The following is a 19,347-nucleotide window of genomic DNA, read 5'->3' as shown; positions in this document are numbered from 1 at the left end:
TTCCCTGGTGGTGTTCCGTGGTTTAAATCCACCTTCCAGTCCAGGGGACACGGGTTCAATCCCTGGTCCAGAAAGATCTCACAAGCTGTGGAGCAATTATGTCCATTCACCACAACTGTTGACCCCACGCGCTGCAACTACTGAGCCCGCGCCCTAGAGCCGTGCTACACAAGAGAAGCCACTGCAATGGATAAAATAAATAAATAAATAAAGTTATTTTTTCTAAAAAAAAGAAGTGGTTGTACTATTGAGTAGATTAAGGTGGGCCCTAAATCCAATATGACTGGTGTCCTTGTAAGAGGAGAACAGAGACACACACAGGGCAACACAGTCATGTGAAAACACAGTCATGTGAAAACACAGTAAAAAACTGGAGTGACACAGCTACGAGTCCAAAGGACAACAGCGAGTGCTGGCCACCACCAGAAGCTCAGGGAGGAAGGACTCTTCCCCAGAGCCTTCAGAGGGAGCAGAGTCCTGTTGATTTCAGACTTCGAGCCTCCTGGACTATAAAGAAAATATCTCTATTGTTTTAAACCACCCAGCTTACGGACTGCCCTGGTGATCCAACGGCTAAGACTCCACGCTCCCCAAATAGGGCGCCTGGATTCGACCCCTGGTCAGGGAACTAGATTCCACAGGACGAAACTAAAGGTCCCGAATGCCACAAGGAGTATCTAAGATCCTGCCTGCTGCAACCCAGCACAGCCAAATAAAAATAAATATTTTTTAGAAAATAAAAATAAACCACCCAGTGTATGGTGATTTGTTATGGCAGCCCTAGGGAATGAATACATAAGGATAACCGTCTTGCCAGCAGTGGCCTAAAACACAGAAGCAATGTCTGTTAAAACTGCTCCACTCCCCGGCAAGCCCGGCAAAAAGACTTTTCTCATCAGAAATACAGAATGCTAGCACTGGAAAGATAAGAGTATTTACTGGGCATTTACTATGTGCCAGTTGCCCTGCTAAGGGCCATATGTGTGTTCACCATCCCACTGAAGGTGCATAGCCACCACAGGAGGTGACCATTATTCTCCCCATTTTACAGGTGAGAAAGGTTGAGGCTCAGAGGGCTCAAGTGACTCACCCAAAATCCTGGAGCTAGGAGTGGCAGGGCCTGGGTAAGTCTTGGGTTAATTCCAGAACCAGAGTCCTGACCTCTCCCTCATCTTCTCTCAGCTGGTCACGTTCAATCCCTTTGTTTTACAAATGAGGAAACCAAGGCACAGCTACAGCAGTGATCCCAAAGGCTCTGCCCATGCGGGTGGGGGGGGAATGAACAGCTTAAATAAAGCAATTAAATAAAGCAACTGCCAGCCATTGGTCCGGGCTGAGGCTCCCTGTATTTGTAAACAAACTGCACTTGCCCTTCCCACTCGCAAAACAAGTGGGGTTGGGCAGCGAGGGCGGCGAGCTACGACCTGCCCGCCATCTGAGTGGCGAGTAGCCAGAAGCTAATTAGCTATCTCAGTTTTGGCAAACCTTAGGAAGGAAAGCGGTTAATGACAACGAGGCCCAGCAAGCATGTCGAAAGAGAAGATTAACAGCTGGAACATAGAAATACAAGGCCCCTGAGCTGCACATGAGTGAGGGGGGTGGGGTGGCCTTCAGGGAGCACCCAGCAATAAACAGGGCAGGCACCTTGTTTGGCTCAGTTCAAGAACCACAACACACCCATGGGAGGCAGGGAAGAGAAACTCTTCTCCACCCTGGCTCTGCTTCTGGCGTAAGGACGGCTGGACCAGCAGATGAGGCAGCTGGACACTACAGAAGCCCCAGAGGCAGATTTCCCTAGATGTGGCGTATCAACCCATGAAGCCAAGTGAAGTGAAGTGAAGTCGCTCAGTCGTGTCCGACTCTTTGTGACCCCATGGACTGTAGCCTACCAGGCTCCTCAGTCCATGGAATTTTTCAGGCAAGAGTACTGGAGTGGGTTGCCATTTCCTTCTCCAGGAGATCTTCCTGACCCAGGGATCAAACCTGGGTCTCCCGCATTGCAGGCAGACGCTTTACCATCTGAGCCACTAGGGAAGCCCCAATGGTTCTCTGAAAATAGAACATGTCCCTCCTGCAAACACCTACTTACATACTGCCTGAGTGTGTTAGACCCTAGACCGGGGCTCCAAAGGATGCCTACCCCGCCCCCCTCCCCCTCATCTGGAGACAGAGGAATGAGTGATCAGGGGTTTGAAAAGTATATGGGTCTCTGATGTGGCATGCATTGGACACTGTGGGAACACAGAGAAGGCATCAGAGAAGTCTCCTGGAAACTTACTAAGGAAACGCTTACTAAGCTGAAAGTGAAAGGTGAAAGTGAGTCGCTCAGTAGTGTCCAATTCTTTGCAACCCCATGGACTATACCTGGAATTCTCCAGGTCAGAATACTGGAGCGAGTAGCCTTTCCCTCCTCCAGGGATCTTCCCAACCCAGTGACCAAACCCAGGTCTCCTGCACTGCAGGCGGATTCTTTACCAGCTGAGCCACAAGGGAAGCCCTACTAAGCTGAAAAGGAAGGGGTGTTACTGTAAAGCAAACAGAAGTCTGAGGTTCCCGCACATCTTCTTTCTCTCTTGTCTTGTCATTGGGAGAGTTTTCTTATACATCCCAGCCCCTCAGAGGGAATCTCATTAACAAAGTGCCAACTAGATATTTAAGAAACACTCAGTGAAGCCTCCTCAGAGCCAGGGATTGAGCTAGGAAACAGGACAGAAGATGAAAGGGATGCAGTCCCCGCCCTCCAGGAACCACCGGTGTAAAAAGACAAGCACCAGAACATGCAATTACACTACAGTCAGAAAATACCCATTTCAAGACCACTGATGTTTGTGTGTGTCTCCCCTCTTCCTATATGCCAGGCACTGGATGAAGGTACTTGATTTCAATCATTGCACTTAATCCTCATGACAAATGACTCTGGTGAGCATTATCACTGCATTTAGCAGACCAGGGGACTCTGAGGCTCAGAGAGGCAGAGAAACTTGCCCAAGATCATAGAACCAGTAGGTTATATGACCAGGACTTAATCCCAGGTCTGGCTGACCCTGTGATGGTCATTGATTTTATGTGTCTATGTGGCTAGGCTACAGTACCCAGTTACTTAATCAATACTGCAGAGGAACCAGAGATCAAATTGCCAACATCCGTTGGATCACAGAAAAAGCAAGTGAGTTCCAGAAAAACATCTACTTGTGCTTCAGTGACTACACTAAAGACTTTGACTGTGTGGATCACAACAAACTGGAAAATTCTTAAAGAGAGAAGAATATAAGACCACTTTACCTGCCTCCTGAGAAACCTGTATGCAGGTCAAGAAGCGGTGATTAGAACTGGACATGGAAAAACAGACTGGTTCAAAATTGGAAAAGGAATACAACAAGGCTGTATATTGCCACCCTGCTTATTTAACTTATGTGCACATCATGCAAAATGCTGGGTTGGGTGAATCACAAGCTGGAATCAAGATTGCCTGGAGAAATATCAACAACCTCAGATATGCAGATGATACTACCCTAATGGCAGAAACCAAAGAGGAACTGAAGAGCCTTTTGATGAAGATGAAAGAGAAGAGTGGGAAAAGCTGGCTTAAAACTCAACATTCAAAACACTAAGATTACGGCTTCTGGCCCATCACTTAATGGCAAATAGACGGGGGAGAAATGGAAACAGTGACAGATTTTATTTTCTTGGGCTCCAAAATCACTGCTGATTGGTGACTGTAGCCATGAAATTAAAAGATGCTTGCAACTTGGAAGAAAAGCTATAACAAACCTAGACAGCATATCTAGGCAGAGACATCATTTTGCTGACCAAGGTCCATAGAGTCAAAGCTATGTTTTTTCCAGTAGTCATGTATGGATGTGAGAGTTGGACCATAAAGCAGGCTGAGCAGTGAAGAACTGATGCTTTAGAACTGTGGTGTTGGAGAAGACTCTTGAGAGTCCCTTGGTAAGAAGATCAAACCAGTCAATACTAAAGGAAATCAACCCTGAAGATTCATTGGAAGGACGGATGCTGAAGCTGAAGCTCCAATTCTTTGACCACCTGATGTGAAGAGCCAACTCATTGGAAAAGACCCTGATGCTGGGAAAGATTGAGGGCAGGAGGAGTAGGGGGTGACAGAGGAGGAGATGGTTGAATGGCATTACCAACTCAATGGATAGGAGTGTGAGCAAATTCTGGGAAATAGTGAAGGACAGGGAAGCCTGGCGTGCTGCAGTCCATGGGGTCGCAAAGAGTCAGACACTACTTGGCAACTAAACAACAAACTTAATCAAACCCTAAGCGAGTTGTTGCTGTGAAGGGATTTTGTAGATATGATTAACATCTACAATCAGTTGACTTTAAGGAAATTATCCATGATAATGAGTTCTGCCTGAAGAGCAAAACTGAGGCTTCCCAGAGGAAGAAGAAATTCTGCCTGTGGACCACAGCATCAGCTCTCGCCTGACAGTTGCCAGCCTGCCAACCTGCCCAACAAATTTCAGACTTGCCTAGCCAGACCCCAAGTTGCATAAGCCAATTCCTTGAACTATATACCTCACTGGTCTTTTTTTTTTTCTGGTAGGATTCTGACTGACACAGACCTGAAAATCATGCTCTAGGCTAAGGCTGGTGCCAGGAAGCCACCATCTCCTCACCCCGAAAAGGACAATGACCACCACCAGCGTGCTAGGTTGTTTAGGGGGTCGAGTGTGATGAAGAGCAGTGATCAAGTGGAGAGAGAGCAGGCCTGGCCAGGCAAACACTTACTAACCTTGGTGTCCTCGGGCAGAAGTCTTACATCTCTGAGCCTCAGCTTCAGCATCTGTAAAGGCACTTTCAATGGTTCCTCTCTCATAAAAGTGCTATGAAGATTAAGTGAGATTTGGCATGGAAGGTCTCCAGCATGACACCCTTGTAATATGGCCAAAACACAGGCTCATTTTTGCCACAGTTGTAACTGGTTGGATTCTTAATTATTTTGAGTCGTTACCATTGTCAAGTGAATGTTCCCATCCCGTAATTCAGTGTAAAAAATGCCCACAACTTTATTATCCTTAGTGATCCTATATGAATGCTACCCAGTTTGCCTGATCTGTCCCCCCCCCCCGACCTCACACCCCAGGGCCACTCCTTGAGGAGACGGACGGACAAGGCAGAGCACTTCACACCCAGTCTCCTCTGACTCACACCCACCCTGGGAAGTGGGTATCAACTCATTTCCATTTCATTCCCAGAAGGAGCCTGTAGCACAAAGAGGTGCCTGTCAAGAAGCACAGCGGGTCAGAACCAGGATCTAAAGTCACACGTTCTGAAAAGCCCAGGCTTCCCCGCTCCAGGCCTTTGGCCATGCTGGGCATTCCTTATTAAATACACCTCCTTCTGCCTGACACACAGCAGTATCCCTTTTGTTCTATTTATTAACAATATTTATTAACAAGTCAGTATTTTATTTTATTCTTATTGTTTTTTTAATATTTAATCAACTAATCTTCAATTAAAAAAAAAAGAGTGTGGGCTCTGCAATCAAAATGACCTGACTTCAATCCAACTCCAGAACTTTGAGGATGTTATTACATCAAACATTCTCTGAGCCTTGAGTTTCCCCATCTAGAAAAAGGGGTAAACAGTACTCACTAACAGGGTGAGGATTAAACAGGATAATATATACACATCCCTAAGCAGAGCAGCTGGCACAAAATAAATGTGCAATAAAGAGAATCATCATCCATGATTCAAAATTCTACGCCCTGGTGAAAAGGTTACTTCTGCAGGGGAGGGCAGCGAGGACATTTCCACCTCTCCATGTGTTATGTTTATTGAATGGGGCTTACCTAGGCCCGCTGCATTGGGAGCATGGCGTCTTAGCCACTGGACCACCAGGGAAGTTCCCTGAATGGGACTTTCTGACTTCCCAGGACTCTGAAGTTTGAGTTTCTTCCACTTATCAAGAAAGACTTGGGAAGCTACAGAAGAAAAAATTCTTGCTGCACATGCCCACCCCGGCCAGAGACAAAGCTGCTGATTTCTGCAGCTGCACTGGGAGCTCTAAATCAATAGAACACAACCCAGACACCCCGTCCTACTCCGTGCCCCTCAGCTGGTAATGGGGCCGCTGCAGCCTGCATGATGGTAAATTGCTAATTTAAGCCTGGCTTCTGCTCTGCCCCTCGATTATCCCTCTTCCTGTGCATGTTATGATGTTCCGGGTAGCCAATTAGATTTCGAGGTCCCAGGACTCTGACGTTAATGAAATCATGTCTTGCCCTTGCACAGCCCCCTTCCTCTAAAGTTCAGGCATCATCCTCCAGGAAGGGGAGAAGGGAAATCTGAGATGCATTCTTCCTCCAGTCCCAGCTACGGGAAGAGGAGCCTGAAATTCTGTTTACCTTTCCTTTACCTAAATCTCCAGTGCCACACCTCCACACAGTGGTTTGCCAGAACCCTCTTGCAGAGCTTCATGGACAGGAAACTGCATGAGTGAGCTTCAGGAATCTTAGGGCCTCGGTTCAAAGGCTGAGTTTGCCATTTTCCCACTGTTGCCCTCAGCAAGCAAGTTACTACCTCTGAGCTTCAGTGGCCTCCTCTGTCAAATGGACAGAAACAAGGGACCAAGTATGTCAAAGAGTTGGGAGAATTAAATGAGGCCATGTATGTGAGGCACTCAGTACAGAGGTGCCCACCGTGTCAGCCCTCAGCAGTGGTATCTTTGGTGTTAAGTCCAACAAGTTGATATGCCATGCTTTGCTATAGACTTCTCTCTTATCCAGGATGACCAGGCCGGAGCCCATGGAGGAAGTGTCTTGGGGCCGCCTGCCCCTCCCAACAGGGCAGCCCTCTGACCACGTGCAGGCTCCTGCCCTCCTCACCAGGAGGAATGGAAAATCACTAAATGTGGGGCATTTCCCAGCACTTCAGGAAGATGAGTTTTTGTAACCAAGGGAAACAGATTACCTCCATCTGTCCTGCAGAGGCATCTGGCCTAGCTGAGGGAAGCAGCTTCTTTCCCTTGGCTTAATCCCTACCCCTGCTCCCAAGTCCTAGGCAACCAGCCAAAAGGCATCGTTATCACCAACAACTTCCTGATATGGGCCAGGCCCTGTGCTAAGGCCATGCATCATCTCCCTTAACGTTTGCCCTCACTGTTGTCTCTGCTAAAACACTTCCTCCCAACAACTGGCTTCTGCTCAATGGTCACCTCCCCCTGCCCACCACCATCCTCCCCATCTTTACCAGCAGCCCCGCCATTCTCCCTCCCTGAGTTGGCTTGAGTTGCCTTCATTGCCTATATCATTGGCCTTACATCTGTTTCTTTATCATCTAACTTTTCCCCACTAGAATGTCAGCTCCATGAGGACAGGGAATGTGTCTTGATCACTGTTGCATACCGAGTGCCTAGAACCCTGCCTGGTACTTAGGACGAGCTGCCAAATATATGTTTACCTGCAAGGCAGGTGTTTTTCTATCATCCCCATTTCTCAGAGGAAAAAACAGGCTCAGTGAGGTGAGCCCAAGGGTGGAAGGCCAACAAATTGTGGATCACAACAAACTGGAAAATTCTTCAAGAGATGGGAACACCAGACCATCTGACCTGCCTCCTGAGAAATCTGCATGCAGGTCAAGAAGCAACAGTTAGAACTGGACATGGAACAACAGACTGGTTCCAAATCGGGAAAGGAGTACGTCAAGGCTGTATATTGTCACCCTGCTTATTTAACTTATATGCAGAGAACATCATGTGAAATGCTGGGCTGGATGAAGCACAAGCTGGAATCAAGATTGCCAGTAAAAATATCAATAACCTCAGCTATGCAGATGACACCACCCTTACGGCAGAAAGTGAAGAAAAACTAAAGGGCCTCTTAATGAAAGTGAAAGAGGACAGTGAAAAAGTTGGCTTAAAACTCAACATTCAGAAAACTAAGATCATGGCACCCGGTCCCATCACTTCATGGCAAATAGATGGGGAAACAATGAAAACAGCGAGACTTTGTTTTTGGGGGCTCCAAAATCACTGCAGATGGTGACTGCAGCCATGAAATTAAAAGATGCTTCCTCCTTGGAAGAAAAGCCATGACCAAACTAGACAGCATATTAAAAAGCAGACATATTACTTTGCCAACAAAGGTCTCTCCAGTCAAAGCTATGGTTTTTCCAGTAGTCATGTACAGATGTAACAGTTCGACTATAAAGAAAGCTGAGCGCTGAAGAAGTGATGCTTTAAACTGTGGTGTTAGAGAAGACTCTTGAGAGTCCCTTGGACTCAAAGGAGATCCAACCAGTCCATCCTAATGGAAATCAGTCCTGAATATTCATTGCAAGGACTGATGCTGAAACTCCAATACTTTGGCCACCTAATGTGAAGAACTGACTCATTGGAAAAGACCCTGACGCTGGGAAAGACTGAAGCGGGAGGAGAAGGGGACAACAGAAGATGAAATGGTTGGATGGCCTCACTGACATGATAGACATGAGTTTGAGCAAGCTCTGGGAGTTGGTGGTGGACAGGGAAGCCTGGCGTGCTGCAGTCCAGGGTCACAAAGAGTCGGACATGATTGAGTGACTGAACTGAATGATGTGAGAAGGCAACTAGCAAAATATTATATATGATGTGATCATTATTTCAATACAGTATGACACAAATGTCATTAAAACACACACACACAGTGAGAGACACAGAAAGAGATGGGAAGCAAATATATCAAAATGACAAAGCATTTCTCCTTATGGTAGGATCATGGGTAACATTTGTCTCTGCTTAATCACCTCACTAGTTTCTGAAATAACTAGTGTTACTGATAGCAACATGTGTTACTGTGTTTATTGTAAAAGAAAATGTTTAGTATTGAGGTGATAGTTTCCCTGTAGTATCCACCCCAAAATTCTAGTTCCTCTGGGGCTCAAGAAATGTCGCTCAAATGAATGAGAAGCAAGTCTCACTCTTCTTCTAAATAGACAAAATCATGGGAAATGTGTATAGTGTACTTACCAAGTTCCTGGCTCTGTACTGAATTCCTTCACGTCCAGCCTCATGACCTTCTCATAAGCACCCTGTGAGGGTGGGGGTCTCATGGGGTCTATTTCTACTCCCATTTTACAGATGAGAAAACTGAGGCCAAGAAGGGTCATGCATGTATCTCCCAAGCTCCCTCTCTTAATAAATGCAATCCCAGGTCAGTCTGGCTCTGACATCCAGGCTCTCAAGTGCTATTACCCCATGCAGAGGCCTGAGAGGTTTGCAGACAGCAATCTGCCTTCCTCTCCAGCCCTGGTCCTCCCTCCTCTAACTAGACAGCCCCAACCTTCACCTCCACTGCCCATGTGTCTCATGGACAGCAGTGGTAGAGTGGGTCTGGGGGGCTTTGGGGGCCAAGAAGACCTGGGTTTGCCCCTTTCTGGCTGTGAGAGGCACCTGCTCCATCTGAGCTTTCTGGTCCTCATCTCTTGCTCCCTTGCAGGCCCGTCGTGGCTCAGAGGAGCCTCTGGCATGTGGCAGGAACGCGGGAGTGACTCCTCTGGCTTCTCCCTGGTGTGCCTACGAGTCACACACACTCCCCAGAAAGTAAACCCAAGAGGCTGGGAAGCCAGGCCCCGGGGCAGGGCCAAGAGGCACAGAGACACAGGCCAGGACTGCAGCTGCCCTCCCTGCTCAGCCTCACCAGGGCTCATCCGGCCCAGCCTCCTGCTTTCCGCAGGTCCCACAGCACTGCAGTTTGAAAGGCACAACCAAGGCTAAGATTTCCGGGGCCTGCCCAAGGTCATCCAGCTCTCCATTGCCCTGATCCAACCTCTTCCAATCTGCCCCATGACCCCTACACCAAATTCATCCTCTTGAACTTCATTCTGCACAGACTGCTCCAAAGTCCTCTTTCCCATGGCCTGTGACTCCAAGTTCCCTCATTTCCCAGCATGACTGCCTTACTGTGGGCCCAAGAACCTGTTCAGCCTCACAACTCGAGCCTCAGCACAGCCTCCAGCCCCTCATACAGCCATGCTGGACCTGAATACAGGCTTCTCTTAAGTCCTCTCTCCCCTCTCCCCACGAGAATAGTAGTAAGTGTTAGTCGCTCAGTCATGTACAACTCTTTGCAACCCCCCTGGACTGCAGCCCGCCAGATTTCTCTGTCCATGGAATTCTCCAGGCAAGAAAACCAGAATGCACTGCCATTTCCTACTCCAGGGTGTCTTTCTGACCTAGGGATTGACCTCAGAAAGGTAAAAGAGGAGAACGAAAAAGCTGGCTTAAAACTCAACATTCTAAAAACTGAGATCATGGCTTCCAGTACCATCACTTCATGGCAAATAGATGGGGGGAAAAAATGGGGCTCCAAAATCATTGCGGATGGTGACTGCAGCCTTGAAAGTAGAAGACACTTGCTTCTTGAAAGAAAAGCTATGACAAACCTAGACAGTGTATTAAAAAGCAGAGACATCACTTTGACAACAAAGGTCCATGTAGTCAAAACTATGGTCTTTCCAGTAGTCATGTACGGATGTGAGAGTTGGACCAAAAAGAAAACTGAGTGCTGAAGAACGGATGCTCTAACTGTGGTGCTGGAGAAGACCCTTGACAGTCCCTTGGATGGCAAGGAGATCAAACCAGTCAAGCTTAAAGGCAATCAACACTGAAGATTCATTGGAAGGACTGATGCTGAAGCTGAAGCTCCAATTTTTTGGCCAACTGATGCAAAGAGCGGACTCATTGGAAAAGACTCTAATGCTGAGAAAAATTGAAGGCAGAAAGAGAAGGGGGTGACAGAGGATGAGATGGTTGGATGGCATCACCAACTCATTGGACATGAGTTTGAGCAAACCCCAGGAGATGGTGAAGGACAGGGAAGCCTGGCCTGCTGCAGTCCAAACAGTCAGACATGAATGACCAACTTAGCAGCTCCAGCTCCGGCGGATTCTTTACCATCTGAGCCCCAGTGAAGCCCCCGCCAGGATGACTCCCTCCAATTACCGGGGGCTGGCTCATTGAGTTACTCTAATATGTGTAGCCCCCTCCCCCAGGAATTTTGGAAGCCAGAGACTGTGGTCAGTGGTTCATCACCAGCCCCAGGGGCTGGCTGCAGCTCAGCACTCGGCAGGCGCTCCTGACAACCAAGGTGAGGTGGACACCCGCCTGCAAGACCTTTCCTGCTGTGGCCCCTGGCAGCCAGCCCTGCCCCCTTGCACTCCTCGTTCAGCCTTGGTGAACTTCCCCGCCCCCTGCAGTGCTGCCTTCCGATCATCTCCTGAAGATTTCTTTGCTCATGCTGTTCCCCCTGCCTGGAATGCTCCATCCTCACCTCTCTCTGGAGCCAACCACCACTCCTGCCTGCGTCACGACTCAGCACAGTCACCACCTGCCCTGGCTGGGTGCCTCCAGACTCCATCAGTTCTGAAAATTTGCAATTGTCCCAGAGCTGTAACTTACTAGGGGGACCAGGGGACATGACTGTGTCAGAAGCCAGGGCCCACGATGCGGCTTCAGCTGAGCGTCTGGGCCGTGGGGGCTGCAGCTGGACAGGCCTGGCAGAGTCAGTATCAGCAAATGCTTGTTGAATGAGTGAATGTGCAGATGATGCCGGAAGCAGGAAAGGACCCAAGGTGGAAAGTGTAGACAATCTCATGGCCAGAGCCTGAGCAGGAGCAGCCTGCCTGCCCAGAGCAGACCCTGGGGTGCCAGTTAACCTCAGCATCTGGCACGTGGTGAGGCCTACTCTCTGCCCAGCGCTGTGCTATGATCTTTACACGCATGATCTCACGTAGTCCTCCCAAGAGCCCATCCTGATCACCACAATTTTGCAAACGCAGAAAGCGGGCTCAGGGGAGTTAAGCCATTTGCCCAAAGCCACGCCACTGGACATGGTTGAGCAGAGCTGGTAGGCCAGCACCACCTGACCTCCTGGTGTGACCTCCACTGCACTGTCTTACCTCACTGGGATCTCTCCTGGCCCAGGGGCCCCGGGGCCTGCAAGACCTCAATCTAGGCAAGAGAGGGGAGGGAGACCAGAAGGCAAAAGGTTCATGATGGGTCTCCGAGAGCAAGACAGGAACTCAGGCTCCCACCCTGAGCACTCGTCCCAGCCACCCCTGGCACCTGGGCAGTAGACAGACGGGACAACCAGAATGCCTCATTCACCTGTCGTGACCCTGCCCCACACCAGGCTGCCAGGCCCAACCTCCCCTGCCTGCTGGCTCCGTCCTGCAGCGCCCTGGGATGGGAGGTAAAACACAATGCTCTTCCAACATCACCTTGTCATCTTTAGGACGAAGGTGCCTCTTACACAGGTGCTACAATCCACATTTTATAAATGAAGAAACCAGGGGGCAGAGTGGCCATCCAACCTGCTAAAGATCTGGGCAGGTGGCAGAGCTGGCATCTGATACAAGGAGGAGAGTCAGAAGAGACACCAGCCCAGGAAGAGCTCAAGGGGCAGTCATGAAAAGACCGGGAGGCCTGGTGGGGGGTGGCGAGAGACACAGCAAGGTGTAAACACGCCCAAACCAGGGTCAGGGCAAGGTAGAGACAGGGGACAGGCAGGCGGACGAGAGGTCACACTGGAGAAGCATCGACTCTGTTCTCCTCCCTGGATTCGGGGCAGGCAAACCAGGAAGTTTCTGGGCCACGTCCAGGGAAGATGGCACCATCACTGATGACTTCTGAAAATGGAGTCCTCAGAGATGCGGGGATCCTTAAGCCCTTCACTCCACTCCGCCTAGAGAGCTGGGATGGGAACTCTGAGATGCCAGCCCTGCTCAGGGCATGACTCCACCCAGAAGGAGGGGTTGTCAGGCATCTGCTGTAAAGACTCCCCAAGTCCCCACACTGGCTGAACTCACCCTGCGAGGGGAGAGAGGGAGCATCTGCCTGGGGACCACACATCCCCAAACTCTGCTCACACTTCACGGAAGCCTCAGGAACCACAGGCTTTTGGCTAAGAGTGTAATTCCCAAAGGCTCCTCTCATGTATCTAGAAGGATGAACAGGCTTCCCAAGCATGTCCTTGGAAGTTGGGATGGAGGAACAGGGAGTGCTCTGTGCTCTGGGATTCTGAGATTCCTGTATTCTTTTTTTTTTTTTTTTCAGCCCCTCATGTATGTCAGCCTTGTTCCTCACCTTTTTACTTAGTTATCCTCTCCCTACCCTTCAGCTCCTCAGAGGCCTTCCTGGAGTTTCCAGACCAGGTGAGACCCCACCCCACCCCCCACCCCGATCCTGGGTCCCACAGGTCACTCCTCATGGCCCTCAGCACAGCTGCAAACTTCTATCTGTTGGATGACTAGTGGATGAATGTCTATTTCTCCCAGATCTAAGCTCCACGAGGGCAGGGATGGTGGGTTTTCTTCCCCACCATCACATCTCAGCATCTAGCATGGATTTTCATTGAATGAGTTAATTCTTTTCATTCCTTCACATAGAAACCCTCCCTGTTCTCAAAGGGCTTAAAGGGCTCAGACACAACATGTCTCCTTTAATCCTCACTACCACCCCCAGATACACTGCTGTTACTTTCACTTTATATGTGAAGAAATGAGCTTTGGAAAGGTGAAGTCACTAGTCGGAATACACAGCAAGTAAGTGACTTTGAACTTCGGATTTACACATTGATATGTCTGGCTTCAGAGCCCCAGCTCTGCCGCTCACCTTCCTCCTTCTTTGTCCCAACAGCCTGCTGGATCATTTTTGCAAACCCTCCCCTGCTCTCCAAGTAGGTTGAGCTCAGGACTGACAGGCAGAATTCATCCATTCAACCACTCATTCATCCAGTCAATCAAGTGACTCACTCACTGGTGCGGCTAAGCTCTGCATGGACAGAGAACCATGGACACACTGGAGGTTTTCTTCATCCTGGCTCCCCCCTGTCCACACATTGATCTTGGGACTTTGCCAGCAGAAGCCGAGCCCCAGACAGCTGCCCTGTCCCCAGCCTCCCTTTCAGTGGGGGAGGACTCAGTGCCAGGGCCTGTCATTCCCCTCCCCAAGGATGGCAGCCTAAAGTACATGTGCTAAATAACATGTAGAGTCATCGTGCTTTTGTCTCCATCATTCTCTGAGAATCCCAGGACAAGAGGAGGGGTAGGATTCCGCCCCCTCCTTCTATGCAATTCTTTGTCCCCTACCCCAGGCAGCTCTGGAAAAAGCTCTGGACTGGGGGAACAAGCCACCTTGCTGCCCTCTGAACTGCAGCTTCTTCACGTGTAGACTGGAGGTGACAATGATGGGGATGCTAATGCCTTGCCCACCGGGCTGCAGGCGAAGATTCAGTCAGGCCCAGTGATCACATAGATGGCTGCCCCGGGAAATGTCTGTGCAACACAGGGACCTAAGGGACCATCTATGCTATTGCAAGATGCACTTGACACTGGGTGATTTTGGGCAAGGTGGACGGGCAGCACCCTAGCACAGGAGCCCAGAGCCTGCCCTCAGTGGACCCTCAGAAGTGAGAGGCCCTCCCCTGGCTCAGCAAGGGGGTTTCGCTCATCAGCCGACCAGCCAGAGGCCCCAGGAAAGACACTGGAGATGGAAGTAAAGACACCGATGCTCCGCTTTCCCCAGATCAGAGCGCTGAGACCTACCCCCAACCCCAACGAGAGGCCACGCGTGCAGGAACCTGAGACTCCTGGAAGCAGAGCTACTCCCAGGCCCACCTTAGGAAAAGCGCCCCCTCACTCTCCTTCTGAGGAATCTTACTCCTCCTCCTCACTCTTACTGGGTCCAGACACCACGCCAGCTGCATTTATAGTGCTCTCGGAGTGCCACCTCACAAAAACCCTGTCAAAGACGATTCGATTACTTCCCCATTCTATAGATGAAGAAACTGAGGCTCAAAGAGGCTTTACCCCAGTGGCAGAGCCAGTTCGTGGGTAGAATTAACGCTCAGGTTGGCTTGAGTCTGCAGGACTACTTCCCAAGGTGAAGTGGGGAGAACCACTGACAAAGCAAAGACTGTTCTGCCTGTGCTTGGGGGAATATTCTCACTAGAGCTGGGGATGAGTCACCGAGAGCACAGGAAATTCTTGTGCCCTCCGCTCCTCCTGGGGGAGCAAAGCTTCCCCGGAGTCATCCAAGCCAAAGCTCCCACAACGCCCCCACACCACACCACACTCCGGCGTACTGTGCTCTGTCCGACAGAGGCCTCCCACTCTGGAACTCACATTCCCAGCTGCAGAGACAGGGTCTCTATCCCCCCGATGGGGAAACTGAGGCAGGTGGGGCAGACAGTGGGTGAGAGGAAAGGGCCCCCAGTGGGACAGGCATCAGCAATTGGGCCAAGACCACAGTTCGCATCTCCAGCCTCTGAATCCACAATCTGCCCCCTGCCTTTTGCTCTGTCTGGTGGCACCAGGGCCCAGAGAGGTTTAGGGTTGTTCCTTGGTCAGCCAGCACAGATGACCCATTTTCAATTAACCAGGATGGGAGTTTCCTTTCAATCCCTTTTGCCCATGTCTGTAATGGCAAGGCTGGGGCAGTAAGACTGCTTCTGGGCAAGCTCATGATGCTTTAGATTCTCTGAGAAGGTCCCTGCACTGAACAGAGACACATAGAAGAGAACTTTACTTCCTGAGATGAAAGAACAAACTCCACTCCAGCCCAACCACATCGCTTTTGCTTTTGCCAGGGAAAAAAAAAAAAAGGCTGTTGGAGAAGATGAGAGAGGGGACGTTTGTGAGGAGGATCCACAGCCTCTCTGAATCACGTCCAGAGCTCAGAACCAGATGGCCCCAGGGAAGGAAGCAGAGAGCAACTGGCTGGCCCACTGTACCCAGGAACCATGGCGACCCCTCAGCAGATGCACACACAAGTGTCCAGAGCCACTCTGGATGCTCTCCTCCTATGGGGGCTTCAGGGTCTGACAAGAAACAACAGTCACGTTGTCACTCGCTCCTACAGAGAGAATCACCAACTGACAGTGCGAGACGAGCACATACACCAACACAGGAACCCCAACAGATGGCCCCCAAATGTGACTGGGTAAGCGCCCGTCAGCGTGATGCAGATACACAAGCCTCTGTGCCCCCACCTGCATACTCAGCCCACACACCGCTGTCTCGCCGGAGGCCCAGCGCACCTCGGGCATCTCCACCCACCACTACCAGGTTTGTGGAGATCCAAACACGCATCGGTACTGTCACAAACACAGAATCACGCACTCACAAACTGTGACAGACACACAACTGTCACCAAACTGTCCCACATAGTCTGATACAGAAACAGGGGGAGGCCAACAGATGATCCAATGTTAGTTAAACGAGCGCGCGCGCGCACACACACACACACACAAACACACACACACACAAACACACACACACACACAAATAGGGGGAGGCCAACAGATGATCCAATGTTAGTTAAACGAGCGCGCGCGCGCGCACAAACACACACACACACACGCACACACATGCCAGGGTCCCCCTTGCCATGGAAGTGCTCTTTCCGCTGGGCCCCCGGGCGCCCCCTGCAGGAAGCCTGGAGGCCCCGGGTGTGCGGAGTCCGAGGTAAGGGTCCCAGGTCCGCGGTCCCCACCCTCACCCCCGGGGCCCTGCCGGGCGCTCCAACCCGCAGTGGACTCACCGGACGATTCCGAACATGACGAGCACGTTGCCAAGGAGCCCCACGGCGCACACCGCCGAGTAGAGCGCGGTGATGGCGATAGCCAGGGCAAGGGAAGAGGCGCTCCGTGCTCCTGGCGGCCCCGACGCGTTAGCACCCGCGTTGGGGAAGGCGCTGGGGAAAGCGTCCGACGCGTTGGCGAGGAGCTGGGGCTGCAGCTCGGGGTCGCGGGAGGGGGCCGGCTCCATGGCGGCCAGGCGGCCGGGCTGCGTCCCTGCCCGCCGTGCGCCCTGGGCGCAGAGACCCGGTGCCAGCAACGCGCCAAGGGAAGCGGCTGCGGCCGGTACGAGGCCGCGGCCCCGACGCCGCCGGGCGCTAAACCCCGGCCTCCCTGCTACCTCCGCGCCTCCTCAGCCTCCTAGCCGCCAGCACCGGCCCGGCCCCCGGCTCCCGCCCGCTCTCCAAGCCGGGAGAGCTCTGAGCCCGGAGCCGCTGCGGGCTCCTCGGACGCGCCCGCCGCGCGCACCACGTGGCCCGGAGGCGGCCGCCAGTCTGCGCCCGCGACCGGGGGCGGGCGCTGCACCACCGGCTCGGAGTGGAGCCGGGGGAAACTGCCCACTCGCTCCCTAGGGATGCTCCGCCGGCTCGGGTGAGCCCGCACCGCAGCCGGGACTCACCTCCGCATCTTTCGCGGCTTTGCGGGTGGGAAGGACCTGTATATGATTCCCGTCCCTCACCCCTGCACTAACAAGCAGAGTGACCTTGAGCAAGTCACTTAACATCCCTCGACTTCATTTTCCTTTTCTGTAAAGTGAGAATAATCACACCACCTCCTTCAGAGGGTTTTTGGGGAGATTAACATGATGCGGTTAAAGAATTTAGCTCAGTGCCGGGTACACAGTAAACGCTTCATAAATAACCATTATTATCATTTTTTTTTTTTTTTTTTTGCAGCCCATTCATTTCTTCAACAGATCTTCTTTGCGTGCGGAATATAAGAGCTGGGTACTATTGCGGTGAATTCTCCAGGCAAGAATACTGGAGTGAATTGCTATTCCCTCCAAGGGATCTTCCAGACCAGGGATCGAACCTGGGTCTCCTGCGCTGCAGGCAGATTCTTTACCATCTGAGCCACCAGGAAGCCCAACTGAGGGGCCGCCAGTGCATAAAGCTAGATGTGGCCCCTGCCTCCTTACAGCCCAGTGGAGGAGAGAGACATCAATCCCAAGATCACACTGAGGAAGATCTGGTCACACATGGAGGAGACTGGAGGAAAGCAGGGCATTCCTTTGGCAGCACCTACAAAAGCCAGGGGTCAGGACAGCTTCCCTAAGGAAATGACACTTAAGGTAAGATGAGAAGTGTGAGGAGGAACTGACGTAGGAAAGAAACTGGGGAGGAGCATTTCAGTCAAAGAAGTCACATATGGGGGCTTTCTGGTGGCTCAGTGGTAAAGAATTCGGCTACCAATGCAGGAGACACAGGTTTAAACCACCCCTGATCTGGGAAGATCCAACTTGCCATGGAGCAACTAAACCCTGAGCGCCACAATTACTGAGCCAGCACTCTAGAGTCAGTACTCAGCAACAAGAAAAGTCACGGCAATGAGAAGTCCATGCACCTCAAGTAGAGAGTAGCCATGCAGCAACAAAGATCCACCACAGTCAAAAATTAAAGTGTTTAAAATATTGTTTTTAAAATCACATGTGCAAAGACCCTATGGTCAGAGGGATAAAAGACCAGGAAGAGGAGAGGACAGAAAGGGAGTGTGGGGAGAAGGGAATGAGGAGGTGGGCAAGACCTCAAAGAGCACCTTAAGGATCACTGTGGTTGCTGTAGGTGCCCATGGAAAGGGGCCATTTCTGACACCTTGTCTCTGACCTGACCAGCCCCAACCCAAAGCCGTCCGTCTTTTGGGGGCTCCTGTCCTTCCCAGAACATTCTCCCTATTGTTCCAGCGCTGTGCTGAGCCCTTTATCCAAGGCAACACTTTGACATAGCTTCCCCAGTTTACAGACAAGAAGACTAATATTCCCATATGGTCATTTTTATTTGGCCTCAGTTAGTTCCCCAACCAGGGATCAAACCCATATCCCCTGCAGTGGAAGCAAGAAGTCTTAAATCATTGGACCCCCATATGGTAATTATTTCTAGCCAAGATTGTTTCCTCCTTGGGAAGACCAGGCCTGGTTGATCCCTGGACCCAGTGGAGGACTGGGGTCACAGTGGGTGCTCAGAAAATACTTGTTGGATGAATAAAGGTTCTGGGTTGGGGAGGAGGGGATTGGAATGGGACAATACTGGAGTTCCCGAGCTCTGAGCTCTGCAGTGACATTCTTCGCCCTGTGACTGGCTGGGTGAGGACCCCTCACTCTCTGGCTTGAGTCATCCATCTATGCACAAGACTGTTACCTTTTCCCAGAAAGAACAAAGCCAGAATTCCCAAGATCATCCTCCTCTCCATTCTTTTCTTTTTTAAGAACCACTTTATTTGTTTGTTTGTTTGTTTACGGCTTTGCTGGGTCTTTGTTGCTGCATAGAGGCTTTCCCAGTTCTGGTGAGTGGGGACTACTCTTTGTTGCAATGCACAGGCTTCTCATTGCGGTGGCTTCTCTGGCTGCAGGGCATGGGCTCTAGGCACATGGGCTTCAGTAGTTGCGACTCTCAGGCTCAGCTGCTCTATGGCATGTGGGATCCTCCTGGACCAGGGATCAAACTTGTGTCCCCTGCATTGGCAGGCAGATTCTTAACCACGGGAAGGGGAGCCAGGGAAGTTCTCCTCTCCATTCGCTTTGTCCCTCTCAGCTGCTGTCCAAGGCCCCCTA

The 19,347-nt window shown here is 51.0% G+C and overlaps 1 protein-coding gene across 1 annotated transcript in view; it reads right to left on the bottom strand.

Moving 5' to 3' along the window:
• Positions 1-17,019, bottom strand: part of OPRD1 (opioid receptor delta 1) — a 38,037-nt gene extending 21,018 nt beyond the window's left edge. Inside the window, exon 1 of the mRNA XM_065927577.1 lies at positions 16,544-17,019. Within this exon, the coding sequence (XP_065783649.1) occupies positions 16,544-16,770 (227 nt within the window). The 5' untranslated portion in view covers positions 16,771-17,019. The remainder of the gene's footprint in view (positions 1-16,543) is intronic.
• Between the last annotated feature and the right edge of the window lie 2,328 nt (positions 17,020-19,347).

This window comes from Muntiacus reevesi, chromosome 3, assembly GCF_963930625.1.
Source record: "Muntiacus reevesi chromosome 3, mMunRee1.1, whole genome shotgun sequence".
NCBI classification, from domain to species: Eukaryota; Metazoa; Chordata; class Mammalia; order Artiodactyla; family Cervidae; genus Muntiacus; species Muntiacus reevesi.
This window is presented reverse-complemented; position numbering and strand designations above follow the sequence as displayed.